Here is a 22,217-nt window from a genome sequence, read left to right as displayed (position 1 = left end):
ATGAAGTTTTTCTTACTCAAAATTTAAATTAAAGTTTATAAAAAATGATGACAAGGAAAATCCAGAAAATGCTATAAAACTCATGTCGTTTATTTATACTTTTTTTTTTAATAATCTTCCAATAATAATCTCAACCCCTCTGTGTTTGGAGAGGCAGGAAACCTTTCAGAGCACAGTTCCCGAATAAATTAAAAGAAAGTGTAGCATGAATTCATTTATATTCGCACTGTTTTAACTCAGTTTGATTTGAAATTTCTACCGGTTCTATACAATTCAGTGTTTTGGAAAAATTTCGAAGTTTTAAAAAATATCTATTAAAAATACTCTTTAAAAATATTTGCGTTCCTACTGCTAACCATTTGGGACTGTTATTCCCCGGTTTTCAAAATGACTCTGCAAATTTTTGCCTTTTTTGTAGACAACATCCTATCTGATTGAGTTATAATTTTGATATGATGCTATCAAAAGTTGATATTATTTAATTATTCTCGCATGTACTTTTTCCTATCAAAATGAGATATAATTTATTACTCGTAGGATGTTAAAATATCTCAAATAATAACAAAAAGTTCATGCAAGCATAACTGAATTATATCACCCTTTGATAGCATTTTATCAAGATTGAGAAGAAAAATGCAAAAATATAAGACTTGTATGCAATGTTTGTCTTATAATTATCCATTTGTAGGCAATATGTTGAACTGCCTCCTGCCTTGTACTCAAACTTCCAAGCATTGTTTCCAAATAGAACAATTCTTGAAAAGTTTAGGCCACAGCTACGAGATCGGAACCTTGACCTTCGGGGGTTGAGAGACGCGCACTCTACCTCTGAACGAAGTCTGATGCATTGGAATGAGCGCTTAAAAATTCTAAAAAGTATGTATCTGAATTCTGAACCTGCGTTTATAATTTGAGTTTTGTATCTGTTTCTGAACAACAATATTGTTTCTGAAATCTTAATTTAGCTTCAGACCAGAAATTCATGGATGAGCAAAGAATTAAATTTAGTCTAAAAGCCTTCAAAAAGGAATCTATTATTTCAATTCTGATGATATTGGTTTCAATCTGAATTTATTATTTAAATTATTTATTTTTAATCCGACTTGCAAATCTGAATTTTAATATGAATTTCAAATGATGATTCTGATTTTTCAATTCTGGATCGTCATTTTGAAGAATTGTAATGTTTGAATTCTGCATAAAATTGAGTTACAGAATTTCGAATCTGAATATGAAAAAAATACTGGTTTCCAATTATTCGGAAAATAATATACATTTCATATTCGGAAAATAATGAAAATGTATATGAGTTTCGAAAATCACGAATCAAATTTAAAAAAATCAAACTCTAGAAACCTTATCTGGATACAGAATTCGAGATATGAAAACTGAAAAGATTTCAATCTCATTTCATTTCATCATCAAGTTTTTAAAAACTGTAGCATAATACCGAACCTGCACAAAAAAAAATCTGAATCCTTAACAACACTGAAATAGAAAACCTTTATTATTACATGACGTGGAACGCGATTTATTGATGTAAATTTACAAAATAAAAAAAGTTGAATCCACAACAGCACTGAATTCTAATAACACAGACATAACTTGACACGGAACGCGATTATTTGATGTAAATTTACATCACATATGATGTAAATAAAAAGAAGCATCACATATGACGGAATTTTCAGTGCGAATTCAAAATTACACGTCTCAAATATTTTACATGTCTTTCATATTTTACACGTCTGTTGAAGTTTATAGACGTGTAATATTCAACTTGCACTGATTATTCCATTATATGTGATGCTTTTTTTTCGTTACATCATATGTGATGTAATTTTACAACATTTTCGGGTCACACAAAATTCTTAGCAGCACTGAATTAGAAATTTCTTAAAATTACACGACATGGAATGTTATAGGACATTGAATTTGAATTTAATTAATATTACAACACACTGAACGCGATGATGTCATGTAAAAATACAGACTGTCGAAAACAGGCACACACAAATGTCAACAAAGTGTTGCGTCAAGTCGTGCCCAACAGTATTTTATTGAAGAAGGTTTTCCGCGATTAAGTTAATCAATCTTGCTGGTTCCTGGAGATCTTCGAGAGGCAGGAATGGGAACAGGACCATACAGAAAAATGAAAACAAACTGTTAGGTCAAGTCGTGCACCAAAGTATTTTGTCTAAGCATTTTCCCCTCGCGTGAGTAAGCTTATCGGTTTTGATGGTTCCCGGAGATCTTTGAGCAGCAGGGATGCGGTTCTGGAAGCTGCTCCACGATACCCAAATTTGGATCCGGTACTTAGAAGAAGAAAGGAAATGTGTGAATGTGGCTCCTAATTTAATAAAATGGTGAGATGAAAAATTTAATAAAATAAATTATTAATAATAAAAAGATTTTATTTTCATTAACAGCTGAGAAAATTCCATTATTTAATCATAATAACAATAAATAAAATAAAACAAATTCCAATTGGAATGTTTTTTCTATTAATATTCAGTGGTTTTATAATTAACATCTTTTTTATTTTACACATTGTAAAATTTTATATACATCATTTTTCATTTTACACGTTGCAGAATTTTACTGGCGTGTAATTTCCAACAAGCATTGAAAATTCCGTCATATATGATGCTTCTTTTTATTTACATCACATGTGATGTGATTTTACAGATTTTTTTCGTAGTGTGTGGGATTAGTTCTCGAGGTTATGCACAGAAAAAAAATCTGAATCCTTAACAACACTGAAATTGAAAACCTGTATCATTACATGACGTGGAACGCGATTTATTGATGTAAATTTACAAATTAAAAAAAGTTGAATCCTTAACAGCACTGAATTCGTATGACACAAATATACCTTGACACGGAACGCGATTATTTCATGTAAATTTACATCACATATGATGTAAATAAAAAGAAGCATCACATACGACGTAATTTTCAGTGCGAATTAAATATTACACGTCTTAAATATTTTACATGTCTTTAAATTTTACACGTTTTTTTAAGTTTACAGACGTGGAATATTCAACTCGCACTGAAAATTCCATCATATGTGATGCTTCTTTTTCGTTACATCATATGTGATGTAATTTTATAACATTTTTCTGGTCACACAAAATTCTTAAAAGCACTGAAATAGAAATTTCTTAAAATTACACGGCATGGAAAGTTACAGAACATTGAATTTGAATTTAATTAATATTACAATACACTGAACGCGATGATGTCATGTAAAAATACAGACTGTCAAGAACAGAACCATAGACAAATGTAAACAAAGTGTCAAGTCCAGTCGTGCACCAAAGTATTTGTTTTAAGCAGTTTTCCCGCGAGTGAGGTTCCCGGAGATCTTCATGATGTAGGGATGCGGTTCCGGAAGCGGCTCCATTTTACCACCATGTTCTTCTCTGTGATGTTACTCAACTTAGGATTCGGGGAAGAAAATGAAAGGTTAAAGTGAATTCTAATAAAAAAATGTGAGCTGAAAAAAATTTCTGTCGCTAAATATAATAAATTAATTTAGGTATAAAAAGGTTTAATTTTTATGAAGAGATGAGAAAATTCCATTATTGAATCATATAAACAAAAAATAAAACAAAACAAATTCCAATTGGAAAGTTTCTCTTCCAATATTCAGTGATTTTATAATTTACATCATTTTTATTTTACAAGCTGCCAATTTTACATCATTTTTTATTTTACACGTTGCAAAATGTTACTGGCGTGTAATTTCCAACTAGCACTGAAAATTCCGTCATATATGATGCTTCTTTTTATTTACATCATATGTGATGTGATTTTACAGATTTTTTTCGTTGTGTGTGGCATCAGTCTTGAGTCAAGATTTATACTCTTTAATGTCCTTACTCAACCATTAATATTTAAATTTTTTAAGTGTTGAGAACTTGCTTTTCCTGAATCCTCAGGGGGTCCTTCCCTCCGTTCCTACGGCCATGACACTCGGTGTTGTATTTTTTTTATTCTTAAAAAATGCTTGGCTACTAAGTAGAGCAAGGGTGAGCAACCTTCTGAAGCGACGGGCCACTTTTAATTTGAATTTCTTTCGGCGGGCCGCATTTAAATAAAATTAAGTTTAAAATGGTTTGCAGAACTTGTAACGTTTTTGAGCAAAATTGAGTATAGAGCAATAAGATGTAGCATTAAAGCACCCAAAACATAGTTATTCACCCACTGCGTGAAGGAATTTGAGCTAAAGGCAAACGAGCGTGTAGCGAGGCAAGAAAATTTCTCGACGCTCGAACAACTTCAAGTTGCCGGTTAGAAAAACCGCTGAGCATAAACGTCGACAAGTAAAAAGGAGGGAAAAAAATCTTGGTGCGCTTGATCCACGCGGCGTAGTAGTTCGGAAGTGGCAGCCGTTTTTTGAAGTAGCAGAAAAAACCCTCTAGGAGGCAGCATCCCATTCCTGACTCTCATCACCTTGCTCATCACGACCGGCGGAAGCATCGACACGTGTGAAAAAAGGGAAAAACCCTCACACAGAGGGCCGTTCCGTTCCGTGTCGGGCCAACTATTGGTATCTCCAACTGGTCGCGGTGGAATATTGCTGGACCAAAACAACCCCTCCTAGAGGGTTTTTCATGCGGTAGCTTTTTCACAAAGAGCCGGAAGTTTTTATTCCGAAGAAGATTTCAATTCCGCACCTGGAGCAAGCTGTCATCACGCACTGGAAGCGGACTGCGATTTTATTTTGTACCACTCCGAAAGCGAACTGCGGAAATTATATTTCGAGCCGGAAGTTTTTATTCCGAAGCAAGCTTTTGTTCCGCGCGGAAGCAGGCTGCGGAAGTTTTTCGGGCCGCACCAGAAGCAGACTGCGGGAGTTTTTTTGGTTCCGCACCAGAGGCAGACTGCGGGAGGTTTTGTGCCGCACCGGAGGCCGACTGCGGGGTCTTAGTTACGCACCGGAAGCAGACAAGTGCGAATATAGGCAGTGCTAGAACCGCGATTGGAGCTGAAATTGCTAAGTGGCAGAGGAGGCCAAGGTGCGCTGGGAGAGGCGCAGATCCACCGTGGAAGCTCAATCTTGCCTAAGGAACTCCAGGAATTTGGCAAGACGAGTGGAGCAGCGATTCCGTGATGAACATATCACCGTGCGAGCGAATCATGCATGCAGTAAACATGTAAGTCGATATTCTTGCTACTTTTGTCTTAGGGTGCGAGGCGAAATGCCACCATTGCACAAGCTCACACTCAAGTTATGATTGCCCTTATTTTGGCCACAGATAGCGCCATTTTTAGTAAAAGAGTCTCACACTCGTAACAAACTACGTAATTTTTTTTAAAGCGAAATTGAAAATTGAACCGTTTTCTGAAAAAAAACCTTCTTTTGTACGAACCGATGCGATGGTATTTTTCTTCATCACGTCACGCCCATTTTCGAAAAGTTTTTTCACAATTTTTTTAAACTTTTTCATCAAGCCTCTTTGTTTTTTTCTATAAACGGTGATTTTTTTTTCAATTTGAAGTTCCCTATGAAATCATTGCATTGAAATGCTGAGCAAGGTTTCGATAGCATACACAATTTATAATATCACGCAGATTTGTCAAAGTTACAGTTTACATTTTTTAATCTAGCATTTTTTTTTTCAGATTTCATGAATTTTGTTAATTTAATTTTCATATCTCTGGGAAAGGCTTTCTAAAACTGGTTCATGGAAATCTAACGACTTAGGTAACGTGGATTGCTTATTTTTAAGTAAAATGACTCAATGCAATCAATGTTTGGCAAGATTTGTCTGAAAATAGTACCACACATAACACAAGACAACAAAATTCACATTTTTTGCGGTGTATCTAAAATCTGATTTTGACTTATTCAAAGGCGTTGATCCAAATATCAGTTAGATTTTGTCAGCTCTAGTTTTCGAGATAACTTTTTAAAATAGGCAAAAATTAGTTATTCTATTTCAGTACATTTTTGAACAAATTGTTAAATATAAACACTTACGACCAATGATCAAATATCTCAAACACCTTGAGTTATTTTGAATTCTGAGTTACGGATTTTTCTTTCAATAACCTGCAAAAAACTGGATTTTTGACGAAATATTAAACTAAATTGAATCTAAAACCGTCAGTCAAATCATTTCACACCCTTCAACAAAGTTGTTGAAAATCAGCTTTTGGTTTTTATGTAGGTTTATTGGTTTATCAGTTATGAAAGATTGATTTTACCCAAAACTGATCAATTTTAAAATTTCCACACGCCGTATCAGCGCCATAAGCACCAAAAATGCATCAATGAAAAGAACTCAATAAATATCTTAAAGCTTACAAAAAAGTTAACAATCTGGATGATAATGTGACAAATTCAACTGGAAACAGTTGATGTGCATATCAAGTTATTGAAATATTCATTTTTGGATTAGGAGGGACTGCTATTTTATGATATTTAACAATCTATCGTAGAAAAAAATCGATGAATAAATTTAAATTTTACATAAGCTTCGCGGGCCGCACAAACATGTTTTGAGGGCCGCATGCAGCCTGCGGGCCGCGGGTTGCTCATCCTGTCATATTCTTCTAAATTCAAATATAGCGAATTAGAAAAAAAATGTGTTTTTCCGAGGGAGAAACAGTTAATTGTTGGATAGTTAATTCCAATTTTCTTTATTCAACTCAAAACTTCTTCTATCTGCGAAATGAATAAAAAACTTGTATAATATACCTTTCATGAAGTGCTTTTGTAAACTTGCTTTGGAAGATTTTGGGGAAAATCTGAGACACTCCGATGCAATATTGCACGATAGGAAAAAATACCCACCTGTATTAAAATTATTAGGTTATGTGTAAGGTACACCGGGGTAAGTGTAGACGGTTTTTCGTATATTTCAACTTCAAAAAATCATTAAAAATTAACAGTGGATCAATTTTGATAAAATTACTTTCAATGTGATGCAGATCATGTTGTTTACAAACGCTGAAGAGATGAGCTTGATAGACGCAAAGCGAGAAAAATTAATTTAATCTAAAATATATACTTATTCCAGAACAAACAAGTACTTTACCCAACTTTCATGATCCGAATGCTAAATTAGCTAAATTGTATTGAATGAAGGAGAGAACATAAACACACACAGGATCTCAATGAAACTTTATGTTTCCTCGAAGAGATTCCTTTTTCACTTAAATCTAGGCGTACAACTTTCGAGGATATGATGGCTAGCATCTTACAAATGCTAAAAGCCACCAACCCACAGAAAGTGTACTATGTATGCCGTGACCGGGATTCGATCTCATGTCCGTGGGCTTAGAAGACTTGAAGGCTATCCTCTACACCACGGGCTGCGGCAGAGAAAATTGAAAAAATGTGTGAACATCAAGTCTGTATAAAGCCGCCCCCACTTACCCCAGGTAGGATTTGGAGACAAAATTTAAGTTTTGTGTAAATGAACTCTTTTATCTTAATTTTTAACCGTCGTTTCTTTTCCTAACTGGTTGTTCCGAATGTAAGGGTTGTTGAGTTTTTTTTTGTCAAGAGCTAACTAGTTTGAGAAAAATTTGCAATTGAAAAAGATGCACATCAACTCGACATCGTAGTTGAAAATCGAAAATTAACAAAAAGTCGCTGTAAACATCCGCCATTGTTGGATGTCTCTTTAACAGTTACATTAATTAGATTACAATTAAATTTAGTATTCTGCATTAAAAGTTTGAAAAAAATAGTGCACAGTATTGTTCTAATAGTCAGCGAACCCACTTACCCCGCGTCCACACTTACCCCGGTGTACCTCATTTGATTTCAAAAACATTTTCAAAATCAGAAATAAAATGAGGATAAATTAAGGAGCTGAGATTTAACAAAAACGGAACACAATAATAATTACCTAGTTATTTTCAAGGATTTTCAGTTGCTTATTGGCAAATGAAACTAGATATCGATGTGATAGGTTGGAAAATTCGTTTTGGTTTTCTATCATTTGCTTTTAAATAGGCATTCATGGAACTACAATTTGGTTTATGATTTTTACAATGTCTGTTGAAAGCGGCCTTAAAACTCAAACAAGTTTATTGCATTTTTTTTTTTAATTTTTTAGGATTTGTAAATAATCCAAACCACTTGAAACAGAATCTTTTTTTCTAATTCATGACTTTCATCAAACCTGTCATTGAACGAAAACTATTGGCTATCTGTCGAATTACAAAATAAATGTCCATCGTTGTGTTTTACACATGATTGCTCCTAAAACAGTACGACACGGCGACATTTTTGTTGCTCGCATTTAAGAGTTCTAGTTTTATTTTTTCTTGTATATTTAAAAAATTATTGTTAAAGATCGCGCAGTTAAAAGCACAGCTTTTTTGTTTCGCTTTTGTAAGGAAAGAGTATTTCTCTGGTGGCACGACTCCCAAAGTTAGACAAGCCATCAGCCATCAGTACAAGTTCAGAACTCAGAATTAGTTTGTTAGTTAGTACAACTTATGCCTAATTAAACACAGCTAGCGCCACGCACGCACTGGGGAACCACAATAGTACCCGGTTCCAATCGAGGAAAAAGCACGTGTTCTCTCATCATTTGTGTTCCGGTATGCCTCCGTTTCCATCTCACGGTTTACCACCACTGGCTGGGTGGCCGTTCCAGTTGAAGTTCCCGTTCGTCCAGCTTGGCCCAGTCCACATCCAGCGGGATGATACTGTGCAAATCTCCGGGCCGCAGCACCGTCTTTGGGGCCCGTCGATGAGCAATCGTTGGATAAGGTTGTGGATCAGCACCGCCAGCATTAGCAGCAGGATCGTCATCGGTTGCTGGCTCGATGACGCCATCCCGCATTCCGTTGCCTCCGGAGCCACTTCCGGGCACGACGGGGGCATACCGCAAGGCCTAATATTAAACTGCCGTCTCGTGGTCGGTCTCGTCGATTCGACCAAGGCGCCAGGCGTTCGGATCGGCCGCTGCTTTTGGGTGTGGAGGGAGTAAAGAAAGAAGAAAAAGTAACACGGAAAAAATACGTAGAAGGGAAAAAAACCATCAGTTTAAATCTGGATTGACATCAGGCGGAGGCATCAGCATTAGTAATTTGAAAGTTCATACATAACATAACATAACATGCAGTGTTAGCTGTTTTTTTCATTAGGTTGAATCGATAGCGTACATTCACAAATAATTACCATTAAAGACATTCACGAAGCGAGTTTATTTATTTGGTGGAGTATTTTTTTTTGTAATATAAAATAGATTCATATAAAAGAACTCTCATTTATGAGTGATTTTTCACTTATAAATCATAGGTATAAACGGGGGGAATATTCTGCCCATCATAATGACACCACAATACAAAAAGCTTCCTAATAGCATCAGTTTACTTCATCTAGTGGTGGCTCCAGAGAGTATTGATTTTGATGGAATTGTTTAGAGGTTTTTGTAATAATCTCATAGTGGCCACTCAATGCCAATTCTTAGTTTCCTGCATTTTCCCAAATCTTTATAGTCCATTACCATGATTCCCCCCCAATTCTCAAAACATAAATTTGAACAAAATATTCCCAAGTTCCTTCTTGCTTACACAGGTCTCAAACATCGTACTAATAATCTCAGAGCGGATTTTTTCTAATTTGTGGGTGGTGGATCCATTTATGGGAGACTTTTGTCTAGAAATGTTGGTTTTGGAAAAAAAGGATTGACGACTGAAACAGTAAATGAACACTGTAGAATACGATTAACTTATTCTTATAAAACATTTTATCTGGACTGGAACCCAATTTGAACGAAAGATAATAATTTAATTTCAATAAACTTGTTTTTTTTACGAATGTTGTATTTGTTCGTCAATTTTTAATCTTTGATAGTGAAAATTTTCTGTCTTTGAAATGCCATGCCATCAAAACTAGAGTTTAGTAATGCATATCGGATTAGCCATTCTTTAGAATAAATCATCTAGTCATGCCAAAGTTGCGACTGAAATAGAATGGATAATTTTTTTTCCAAAATTGTTAGATTTTTCGTTTTTAATATTGATTATGTAAAAGAAGTACCCATTCTCTCCTCTCTTTAAAAAATTAAAAAGTTTATCGGTGCAATATCTTATATGTAGTATGATGTCGTATTTTATCTTTTTATATTCAAACTTTTTTGTGTTCCAAATTAGACGAAAATCGCTTTTAAAGCTATGTTCACTTAGAATCCGGGTTTATAAAATCATCTGTATTTCGGAAACTAATTGACGTACGAATGAAACTAATACATCAAAACAAAGGTTGTTTACAGTACTTCAATGAAAAAAATATCAATACAAACCTATTTGTTTTGTTTCTTATGAAAACTTGCAGTTTCTACTTATTCCTACCATCTATCGAGCCTATAGTAAACAAAATTTTCTGTCTGTTTCATTTCAATCGATCAAAACTAAGCAGTCTTAAGCTTGCAAGCTCTTTATTTTGAAATGGATCAGATGGTACCTCTTTGTTCACTACACTGAACCCAAATTCACTCTTAAAATACACATGATTTTTCACTTGAAAACAAAGATCCAGTGATTTTCTTCCATTCAAGTGCGACATATACATTTCACTTGGTAGTCACTTAAATTTCAAGTGAATTCATCCACATACACTTCAGTCGTCACTTGAATTTGAAGTGAGACAAAATATTCACTTCCCCATCACTTGAATTTCAAGTGAATGTCGGGTTGTAATTGTGTTTATTTTCAGAGTTCAAAATGGCAAATTCTAAAGAGCAGCGTTTAAAGCTTGTGCTGGATTTGGATTTCCCCAATTCTTTATTAGGCGATTTTGGCGGTAGTTTGTGTTGAACGTGATGGGAGAAAAAGTTATTTAAAGGTGTTATTATGTTTCAGCTTGTGGGTTGAACTGGACAGATTTTCTGGTTTGCAGCAGGGAAGATTTAGAAGTCGCACTATCCGCAGTAACCGATCTGCCTTGGGATTACGATGGAATTTTCCAATCAATAAATTTATGGCAAAAGCGTAATGTAAGTATTTGAAATCGAAGTGCTGTTCTATAAATGTTCTTTTATTTAAAAACGCGAGAGATAATTAATTAGAAACTTACTTAGAAATTCAGATGAATTTCACTCGAACGTCATAGTGTAATTCACTTGACCGGTCACTTAAGTGAATTCACTTGACCCATCACTTAAAATTCAAATGAAATTACGTATGGCGAGAATTTACTACAGATGTCACTTATTTTTTAAGTGAAAATTATTTTGGGTGTATAATCTCTTCACTACCATCTAAAGCAGGGTGTCAGGTGTCCTGATTTTTCAGGAATTGTCCTGATTTTTAAGAGGCCGTCCTGATTTTTCAAAAATGCTTGAATTGTCCTGATTTCTGAAAAATGACCATCAAAATGTCCTGATTTGTCCTGATTTTTTAAAAAGTATCTAAACTATAACTAAATTGATTGTTAAATGATTAGAAAATCAAACAAATCTTTTATAAAATAGTTTAACCAGTTAAACCAATGATATTATTTGGTTCAAATGATATTTAAATAGTGTATTTCGATATCAACTTCAGGCCATCCAAGGTTCTTCTCGCTTTTGTTGCAAAACTTGAGGCGTCTTCAGCACCTGTATTTCGCCTTAAGTTATGCAATCTAAGAAGAGCTGCATGCTATTTTCATCAATTCAGTGGTGTCCTGAAAAATCCTGATTTTTTAAATCGCGGTGTCCTGATTTTTGTCAAAATCACCTGGCACCCTTGATCTAAAGGTCCATTTACACTTCACGTGAAAATGAACGTGAAAAATCTTATTCCATCAATTACTCAACTACGCGACGAAACTAGGTTTTGTGACATACACTGAACCCAAAATCACACTTAAAATGTACTTGAAGATTCACTTAAGAGTAAGAATTCAGTGAATTTCTTCATTTCAAGTGACTCATGTACATTTCACTTGCCCCTCACTTAAATTTACTTATTCACTTAATTCACTTACTCATCACTTGAGTTTTAAGTGACTGACACTTGAATTCTACTGGATGTCCACTAGACTGCCCCAAATGACCCGACTTTTGAAAAAGTTATGCGCTGCAGGCTAAAATTGATTCTAGGCCTAGTACAAGATCTCATGCCAAATTTGGGCCTGATCGGATCAGGGGAAGGGGTCGCTCAACGAGCCTGAAGTTTGTATGGGATTTTGAGACATTTTGTTCGGGAGAAACATGAAAAATCAGTTTTTCATCAATAACTTTGGTTCCTGTCAACCAATTTCTTTCAAAAACGGTTTTCCTTAAAGCCCAAACTATGAAAAACATTTCATCCGAAGACTGCATTTCGATAAGAGTTTAGACAAAAAAGTTATTATGCTTCAAAAATGGGCTGACTTTTTTTAAGGTGGTATTCATCACTGCTAATGAGACGTCAATATGTTCTACCGCCCCGACTTATAAACAGTGATGAATACCATCCTTGAAAAAGTTAGCCATTTTTTAAAGCTAATAACTTTTTTGTCTTAACTCCTATTGAAATGCAGTCTTCGGATGAAATGTTTTTCATAGTTTGGGCTTTAAGGAAAACCGTTTTTGAAAGAAATCGGTTGACGGGAACCAAAGTTATTGATGAAAAACTGGTTTTTCATGTTTCTCCCGAACAAAATGTTTCAAAATCCCATACAAACTTCAGGCTCGTTGAGCGACCCCTTCCCCTGATCCGATCAGGCCCAAATTTGGCATGAGATCTTGTACTAGGCCTAGGATCAATTTTAGCTTGCAGCGTATAACATTTCACAGGTTTTGAATTTCCCATACAAATTTGGGGCAGTCTAATGTCCACTTACTTCTCCGCTCACTTGACCGATCACTTAAAATTCAAATGATTATACGAATAGCGCATGTCAACAATGTTGGGATTGAATATGTTTATTGTGGTTTGGAAGGGAAACTTAAACGACTTGTGTTTGTGCTAGTAGACGCAGAAAAGAAGTTATTTATTAGTATTAAAACAATTTTTTTACTTCCAGAGCTCGATGAAAATATCGTTTAGCATTGCCATGATGTTGGTTGTTGTGATGAATAAACCGGAACCGGATTGGACCCAATAAATTAGTTGGAAAAAACTAGTATTGTTGAATTTTTTATTTCAATAATAAATTGGTTTGAATCACAAAGTTAAAAGATGATTAAAATGCCGAAATTCCACCTGGAAATTCTCTTTCCAAAAAGATATAAACGACCTGAGCATGCATTCAAAAATTTACATTGCTGCTAACTTGAAATTCACTTCGCCGCTCACTTGAAATTCACTTAACGGTCACTTAAAATTCACATGAATTGACAAATGGCGAAAATTCACTCCAATCGTCACTTACATTTTAAGTGAAAATTATTTTCAGTATAGTGGAGTCGATGGGGAATGCTTGAAAGATTAAATTACAGTAGGACTTGTTTTTTAAAATTTGTTAGAATTTCCGCGGTGAAAACCGGGGGAATCGAAATAAAAACAGTTCTAAAAGATTTTAAGGAACAAGTCCGGCTGGAATTATCCTTCAACCATTCCCCATCGAATCCACCATGTTACACATGCTAGTTGGTTCACGCTTTTGAGTAATTGATAAAATAAGCTTTTTCACGTTCATTTTAACGTGAAGTGTAAATGGGCCTTAACACGACACACTTCCGGAGTCAACTGTCTTGGTACATTTGTTCCACATTTTTTTTCCATCTGAGGAGGCCCCGTCACATAAAAACGGTTGACGCTCTCTTACTCAAGTTAGTCGCTCAGTATCGCCATGCGTTTAAATCTTGGAGTCCCATAACCAAATATTATGGGAACGGAACACTTTTCGGAATAAGATTAGAAACGCGACGATTCAATTTCATTCAACTGGAAACGCAACTTTATTTCTCGGTTCGAATGATTGGGATACGTTTTGCGGAACTTTGACGATTCTACCTGACATAATCCAACCAAAAACTGTATTTTGAAGCGTGGGACCATTGTTCGTAACTTTTCTTCGTCCATCCTTCAACAAATCTGTGTAGTACTCAGCGCCAATGCATGATGACATCGATCCACTTTGACTCGTGCAAGTAAGGATCAGCTTGCCAAGCGGAATCTGACAATGACAAGTACGAAGAATCGAAAGATGTTGAAGGTAAAGGTAGGGAAAGTTTAAGTAGGCAACACGAAGAACTGTTTAGTTTCTTGGAATCTGGAGATTTTTGGCGAACGGGAACAGGCTTCAGCATGGTCTTTGTTGACTCAGACGAACCAATACCCTGGACTGACAAAAACGTAAAGTCTGTTTCATATTGAATCTGGTCGCATCTATTTATTTACTGCAGCGCCCCTAGTTGTCACATCGCGAATCTATTGACAGTGTTTTGATCCGGATGGTTTGTTTCCTTAGTGGGGAAAATTTCATCAAGATTGAAGCAGTCAGTCAAAAGTTATCGACGATGGAACGCGAAAGGCGATAGACAATTTTGCACACTCACGTAGAGAAACCGACGTGGTCAGGGGTAAAGATCGCGGAATTCCTGAAATATCCAAAATCGACTGCAAATTCGGTGCTGCAACGTTACCGGGAGACGCTTACGGTTGATCGAGCAAAACAAACCAGGCGTAAAAGTGGAACATATGACCGGAAGCTGCGAGCAAAGGTAATTCGATCAGTTCACAATAATCCTGGAATCTCCTTGCGTGATTTGGCGAAAAAGTTCAAGACGAACCACAGTACAGCTCGACGAATTTGTTTGCGAGAAGACTTGCGGTCGTATCATGCAAGCAAACACCCCAACAGGACGCTGAAACAAAACCTGGTTGCCAAAACCAGGGCAAGGAAGTTGTACGAGAAAGTTTTCACCAAGTACAATGGATGCATTTTGATGGACGACAAAACTTACTTCAAAATGGATTTTGGACAAACTCCCGGTAACAAATTTTACCTTGCCAATGGAATGTTGCGGGTAGATTCAAGTTTGTTTTCGCAGATAAATTTGCTCGTAAGTTGATGATTTGCCAAGGGATTTGTAGTTGTGGGAAGAAGACTAAGATTTTTGTCACTGGGAGACAATGAATGGAAATGTTTACAAAGAAGAATGTCTCCAGAAGACGGTTTTGCCATTCATTCGGTCCCACAAAGGTCCGGTGAAGTTCTGGCCGGACCTGGCAAGCTGCCACTACAGTCGGGATGTCGTTAAGTGGTATGAGGAGAACAAGATCGATTTTGTTGAAAGTAGTATCAATTCACCAAACTGTCCGGATTTTCGTCCCATCGAGATTATTTATTTATTTACATAGTATACCGTCTCACGACATAACTTGACGAACATAATTCCTATAATTCACTCGGTCCATGGCAACCGTTCACCAATTTCTCGGGCACCCCACGTTCGCCAGATCACGCTCCACTTGGTCTAACCACCTCGCTCGTTGTGCCCCCGCTCGTCTTGTTCCTATCGGATTCGCAGCGAACACCTGTTTTGCAGGACAGTCGTCCGGCATTCTCGCAACATGTCCCGCCCAGCGTATCCGGCCAGCTTTCACCACCTTCTGGATCCTGGGTTCGCCGTAGAGTCGCGCGAGCTCGTGGTTCATCCTTCGTCTCCACACTCCGTTCTCCTGTACGCCGCCAAAGATAATTCTCAACACTCGTCGCTCGATTACTCCGAGTGTACGCAGGTCCTCCTCGAGCAATATCCATGTCTCGTGCCCGTAGAGAACAACCGGTCTAATGAGCGTCATATACAGGTTACACTTCGTGCGAGGGCTAAGTCTTCTCGACCGCAGTTGCTTGTGGAGTCCATAGTAGGCACGACTTCCGCTGATAATTCGCCTCCGGATCTCAAGGCTGGTGTCATTGTCTGTCGTCACCGGTGAGTCGAGATAGACAAAGTCTTCGATTATCTCCAGCTCGTCGCCGTCGACTGTGACCTTGTTATTACTGGACAAGCGGGTTCGGTCGGTGTCGGATCCGCAGGCCAGCATGTACTTCGTCTTGGACGTATTAATCATCAATCCAAGCCTTCCTGCTTCGCGTTTCAGTTTGCGGTAGATCTCCTCCACCGCCGCAGATGATCTGCCGACTACATCAATGTCATCGGCAAAGCAAATAAGTTGACTGGATCTGTTGAAAATCGTGCCCCGCATTTCGCCCACCGCTCGTCGAATAACACCTTCTAGCGCCACGTTGAACAAAGACAGGATAGACCATCACCTTGTCGAAGCCCCCTGCGCGATTCGAATGAGCTCGACAATTCACCCGAAATCCGCACACAGCACTGCGTTCCATCCATCGTCGCCTTGATCAGTCTGATCAGCTTCCCGGAAAAGCCGTTCTCGTCCATAATTTTCCATAGCTCGTTACGGTCGATCGTGTCGTATGCGGCTTTGAAGTCGATGAATAGATGGTGCGTAGGGACTTGGTGTTCCCGGCATTTTTGGAGGATTTGCCGTAATGTGAATATCTGGTCCGTCGTTGACCGTCCCTCCATAAAGCCGGCCGATGACTTCCCACGAATCTGTTTGCTTGTGGCGTTAGGCGGCGGAGTAGGATTCGGGACAACATTTTGTAGGCGGCATTGAGGACAGTAATCGCTCGATAGTTCTCACAGTCCAATTTGTCGCCCTTCTTGTATATGGGGCATATGACCCCCTCCTTCCACTCCTCCGGTAGCTGTTCTATGTCCCAGATCCGGACTATCAACCGGTGTAGGCAATCGGCCAACTTGTCCGGGCCCATTTTGATGAGTTCAGCTGCGATGTCATCCTTCCCAGCCGACTTGTTTCTATTCAGCTGGCGAATGGCTTCCTTAACTTCACTCATCGTTGGGAGTGGCTCCTCTACGTCGTTGGCTACGCCGGCGATGTACCTTCCCCCACCGCTTGATCTCCTGCATGTGCGCCGTTCAGGTGTTCATCGAAGTGCTGCTTCCACCTTTTGATCACACGATTGTCCGTCAGGATGCCTCGATCGACTGGGTGCAATCCTTCAACAAACTAAACGACCTTGCCCTGGCGGACGATATTGTTTTACTCGCCCAAAGGTAAACGGATATGCAAAGCAAACTCAACGACCTCACCGAAAGCTCGAAGGCAGCAGGTCTCAGAAGACCAAGTCGACGGAAATCAACACAGAAAATCCTTCAAATAACGTGGTAAGTAGCTGGACAATAGGTTGAGAAAGTGGAGTATCTTGTCAACCAGATAACGCCACATGGCGGTACCAAGAATGACATCGAAACCCGGATCAGAAAAGCCCGACTTGCATTTGCGAGTTTCCGAAGCATATTGCGCTCACGTCAGATATCTCTACGAACGATAATTCGGTACATATATGCGGTAACTACGCGAAAACTGCAAGAATTTGAAAACCGCTGCCTGCCTAAGTGAAGATGGATTGGACACTCAGATGAAATCCAGAGGGACATCGAAAGAGAGCCAAGTAGGTCTGTGAATCGCTGCCTGCGGAATATCACCCGAGCTTAGTGGCCTGGCAACTAGATCTCAAACGTGGAACTTTATTGCCGGTGTCATCAAAAGGCGCTAGAAGTCGAGATTCGAGAACGTAAGTGGAGATGGATTGGACGCACGTTGCGGAGAGATGAAAACGAGTTGTGCAGAGAGGCTCTTGGATAGAATCTAGAGGGACATCGAAGGAGAGACAGACTCAGAAGCTCGTGGCGGCGAAACCTAGCCGCCGAAATCCGAACTGTCGATGAGAACCCTGACTGAGACCTGATGAAGACGTCAACAGTGGAGGTCTTTCACCACGGTCCTATACGCTGGAGAATTAACGCGGGATCATTAAGTAAGTGAGTTTTGCTGTGACTATTTCAAGCTCATTATCACATGTAGACATTTAGGTATTTTAAAATAAAGTGATGCTTGCAAAATTTTTCAAAATTTAGTTTAAATTAGTGAAAAGGGAAAAATCGGTTTATTATTGTCTCTTCAACTTCTTTGAACCTAACAATTCAATGCGATAACATTCTTTCGAGTTTTTGAGTGTATGAGTATCAAGCGTTCATGTTTTTTTATAACTTTTAAAGCATTTATCAGATCAATTACAATTAAAACGTTTAATTTACAAACCAAATAGAAAAAAAACACATTACAAGATTAAGAGATACAAATTAAAGACGGTTGAAGTTGAACGGATTTTTCGATATAAAGGATAAAAAGTGAAATATGAGTGATTTTTGATAGAAAAACATGTGATGGAATCGGAATTTTTTTTTTAAATATTGCGGTACAGAATACAGTGTCAAGAAGTTCGTGTGCGCAGAATGGATGCAAATTTCGAGAGGCATTACATTAGAAGAATAAGAAGAAGAAATGTAGAAGATTATACAGGGCCAAACTTACCACAGTAGTAGTATTTGGATATCCTAGGCAGAGCTAGGATTTTTTTCAAATTATGGAATATTTTTTCGTTTAGATGTTGTGATTCGAAATGGGTGGGAGTGGTTTGGAAATTATTTAGAAAAGGGGATATGATTTTCGATGAGAATTGTTTTTTGGGGTAATGTTGGAAGAAAGAGACGAAATAAATGGAAAGAGAAAAAAAATACGCAAGGATTAGGTTTCACAGATCTCATGTTATTTCGCAGTTGTTATTCGTTAAGCTTTCTAATCAATATTTACTAGTTGAAAGCAAGCGTTTAGTGATTCTGTGTTAGGGCTTCTATTTTCAAAGGTGACTCAAAAGTATTTGTGAAAAATAAATTGAAAAATAAAATCAAACTTACCATAAACAAGAGAGACACCAAAAACAAGCAGCAAATAAAAGATGATTCAAGAATTGTGGACATGAATTTGGTGGTTGATGATGAGGCTGCATTTTACGAATCTCGATCGGATTGTTTCTCGATTCGTAGTATTCGTTGTTCTCTGACATCACTAGTGTTGCAATCATCGAGTCTTTGTTTCACAGTTTACAAAAATTTACAATTTTATCATCAAACTTACTAATAATGTGTACCGTGTGTAATCTACCGTAAAATATAAAGACTAGAAAAATTATTCTGATTTTTTTTAACGTTTCGATGAATATTTCCCGCTTCAGAAATTTCATCCGTTTGGGGTTTGCTATTTGCTCTACGTTCGTAGTTCGCGTTCTTCGTTGCTTCAATTATACGGCAATGGCCTCAGAACTCAGACCCACCAATCACTAGCGTCAGAGATCGTAGACTTTTTTGATGAACTTATTCTCAACGGATTTCAGTAGCCGCATGTGCAGTGACATCAATGGAGACGGATCGGCAGGACCCAACAGAAGCGGAATGCTGTCCTCTGGTTTGGTTCGGTTTCGTTGAGAGTCGAGATTCGACATCGATGATGGATTAACAAAAGATAACGTGCAGGAGATGATCAAGCGGTTTTGAAGGGTGAGATGATTCATAGAAGATAAAAAAAATAATTAAAATTATCAAAAAATATGGAAATTGTAACTATACAGCTAGAATTCTCAACAAACTCATATACTTTCAATTAAAAAGAAATTGATGTATTTTCTTTGATCTAATTTCGACTTCTCTAAATTTAGACACCAATGGTTGTAAGTCAGGTATTTTGACCCAATCGACGTAATGTAAGGATGCGCGGTTTTTGAGAGCCGTTAATTGGGTCGCTAATATCTAGGATGACTTGAACAAGTATGTGTCTGATTTTGTTCAGCTTTTTAAATTGACAGTGAACGTTGATGATCTTCTAGGTTGAATTTGAATTCATTTTTTTTTTTTTTTGAAAACACAATTGAACAGCTATTCGATAAAATCTAAACCAATCTGCTCTTCTAAATAACCCTCTAAGATAAGCAATACAAATTTGGCGCAAATACTTTCTTCTCTAAATTAAAAATAGCTACACCCTCTCCATTGACAAACTTACCCTGCAGCTGCCGGTTGATGAGGGCCGTAATTCCGTGGCCACCGTTTTCACTCGCTTTGCTACTACCGTTGCTGGAGCTTTTCTGGGACGTCAGCATCGGTTTGTCCTCGGCGTCTTCACCGTACCCGGCCGAGATGTACCCGTTGCTTTGGGCCATCGTTTCGCTGACCTGTGTGGAGAGAGATCAAGATTGGTTTGAAGGCGAATTTTGCAGTTAACTGAAGCAAAATTTATCTGTACGCTTTTGGAAATCTTGTCTTGAAAGGATCGGACATTTGTTTGAATAATCGTTAAAGTATGTCTCAACAAATTTGTTTTATTTGAGTGATAGCTAACGCCCGACAGGTGATCTACAATTTTGGTTTAAAATCCAGAGACCAGACGAAAAAATTCTGTATTTTTTAATCGCAATGCGGAAGCATCTTCTACTAACAAATACTGTTTAACTAGAAAAACACAGGTTTTTTTTTAACTTTTTTACAAGATGGAAATATGACTTCAAATCACCGTGAGTGGGTTCGTTCAATGTTCCGAAAATCACTCGGAAGAAACGCTCAGTATAAAATTTGTGTGTTAATTTGAAATCTGATATTTCCCTTGTGTTTCCAGAGAAAAATTATAAAGTCTGTAGGTTGAAATTCTGCAAGGTCTTTTCCACCGGTTTTGCTAAAATTTTAGTACAACATTCCGGCGGCTAACTTTTTCTCTCGATTGCTAAAATTTTAGTCCTTAATAAAAGGACTAAATTTGAGCATAATTTTGCTAAATTCCCACCCCGAAAATTTTGTGTGTGAGCTTCGTATGCCAGATGTGCCCCTTGGTTTCACCTTGTGATACTACATCATGGGGTAGGCTATGCTCATGCACTTATACATCTCATAACTAGACTATATACAAAGAGGCACAGTCTGATCCCTTTTGAAATTATAAGCTTGCAACCCTGCTGTAGGGCTGCCTTTAAGACTGCTTGGTTTCGCTCGATTGGAATGACACTGACAGAAAATTGAAAATTCCAATCGTGACATTTCGTCTCTTTGTTTACTATAGGCTCGTTAACATCTCATCCTTTTCCATTTTTCCATTTTTGGTCTTTCTCCTTTATCCTCTTTCTCCTTTTCCTTTTTTGCCAACATCAGATTGGTACAGAAGACCCCGAGACGTGTGTCGATTAGGTAACGCTTTCAAAGTAATTCGCGCCCGTCACAGCATCCACTCTCGTAGGATTTCTAACCACCAAGACATGGCCGATTAGAAACTACCAAGCTAGAATCCCGTCATGACCACCCCGGAAGGCTTCTCCACTTCCTTCCTTTTGCTGCAGGAATGATCTTGAGATCGTGCTGAGAACGTGAGATCTTTTAAGACCCACCACACGTATAAGTCCAGATAAGGGTTATGCCCGCAATGACAAAAGCTGTATCTGCTGTTATTGTCCTTTATGCACAGAAAACTCACATGGCTATCAGCCGATGTGTGCTCCGTAATTTGGATCTGTTGCGCTTTACCTCTGTGGCAGAGCTCCAGGCCGCTCCTTCGTATCGTAGTTTCGACAGTGCAACGTTCGCGAGGAGAAGTATCTTGCTACTCTTTGGACCATGACAGTTCAACATAATCCAGGCCAATTTATCGACTTTCTCGACAGTATTTGACATGGGCACCAAACTTGTCGACCATCACTACGAGGTATTTCAACTGCTATTTCTAAGATGTCGTGTGTCCTCTAACAGTAATCTCAGTAAAGCTCTTTCGTTGGTTACGTGCAGAACTTCGGTTTTATGATGAGGTATCTGAAGCTTATCTGCCTCCATGCCGATGCCAACCCTTTCTACGGACACCGTTGCAAGACTTTCTACCTCCTCGATTGTTTCGCCGGTGATCATGAGCATGATATCATCCGTTGTGTTGTGAGTCTACTTGGTTGGATGATTCAACTGAATCAAAGCAATCGAAAGATTCCTTTAATTCAAGGAATCTTTCGATTGCTTTGATTCAGATGATATCGTCTACAAATCCGACTATCTGCTCGCCTGCTGGTAGTTTCAGCGTTAACACCTCATTGTACATAGCATTCCAAAGCACTGGTCTAAGTATGGAACCCTGTGGAACACCCGCTGTTAGGGCAGTAGATCATAACCCGGTTTCGGTTTCGTAGGTCAAGACTCGATTTCCGTAGAAGCTTCCTATTATCCTGCAGAGGATATTGGGAACACGCATCCTGTGAAGCGCTTTGGCAATAGGTTTCCAGCTGGCATTGCTGAAGGTATTCTTAACGTCGCGACGCGTCGATTGTCACAATGGCGCAGTAACGAACACCTGGCCACTTCTTTTGATATGCGCGTTGCATGTTGGCCGCTGTTGGTGAGATGCGAATCGTT

The 22,217-nt window shown here is 38.1% G+C and overlaps 1 protein-coding gene across 7 annotated transcripts in view; it reads right to left on the bottom strand.

The window, feature by feature from the left end:
• Positions 1-1,401: 1,401 nt before the first annotated feature.
• Positions 1,402-22,217, bottom strand: part of LOC129739507 (blood vessel epicardial substance) — a 289,213-nt gene continuing 268,397 nt past the window's right edge. Inside the window, exons 6-8 of one of the 7 annotated variants that reach the window (XM_055730977.1) lie at positions 19,843-20,011; positions 18,319-18,351; positions 1,402-8,941 (exon numbers count right to left, since the gene is read on the bottom strand). In XM_055730977.1, the coding sequence (XP_055586952.1) occupies positions 8,874-8,941; positions 18,319-18,351; positions 19,843-20,011 (270 nt within the window). In that variant the 3' untranslated portion in view covers positions 1,402-8,873. Of the gene's footprint in view, positions 8,942-18,318; positions 18,352-18,701; positions 19,246-19,842; positions 20,012-22,217 lie in introns of those variants that run through there. The other 6 variants (XM_055730978.1, XR_008735880.1, XR_008735881.1 and 3 more) reach the window with 6 other exon arrangements.

This window comes from Uranotaenia lowii, chromosome 1 (genome assembly GCF_029784155.1).
Source record: "Uranotaenia lowii strain MFRU-FL chromosome 1, ASM2978415v1, whole genome shotgun sequence".
Taxonomy (NCBI): domain Eukaryota; kingdom Metazoa; phylum Arthropoda; class Insecta; order Diptera; family Culicidae; genus Uranotaenia; species Uranotaenia lowii.
This window is presented reverse-complemented; position numbering and strand designations above follow the sequence as displayed.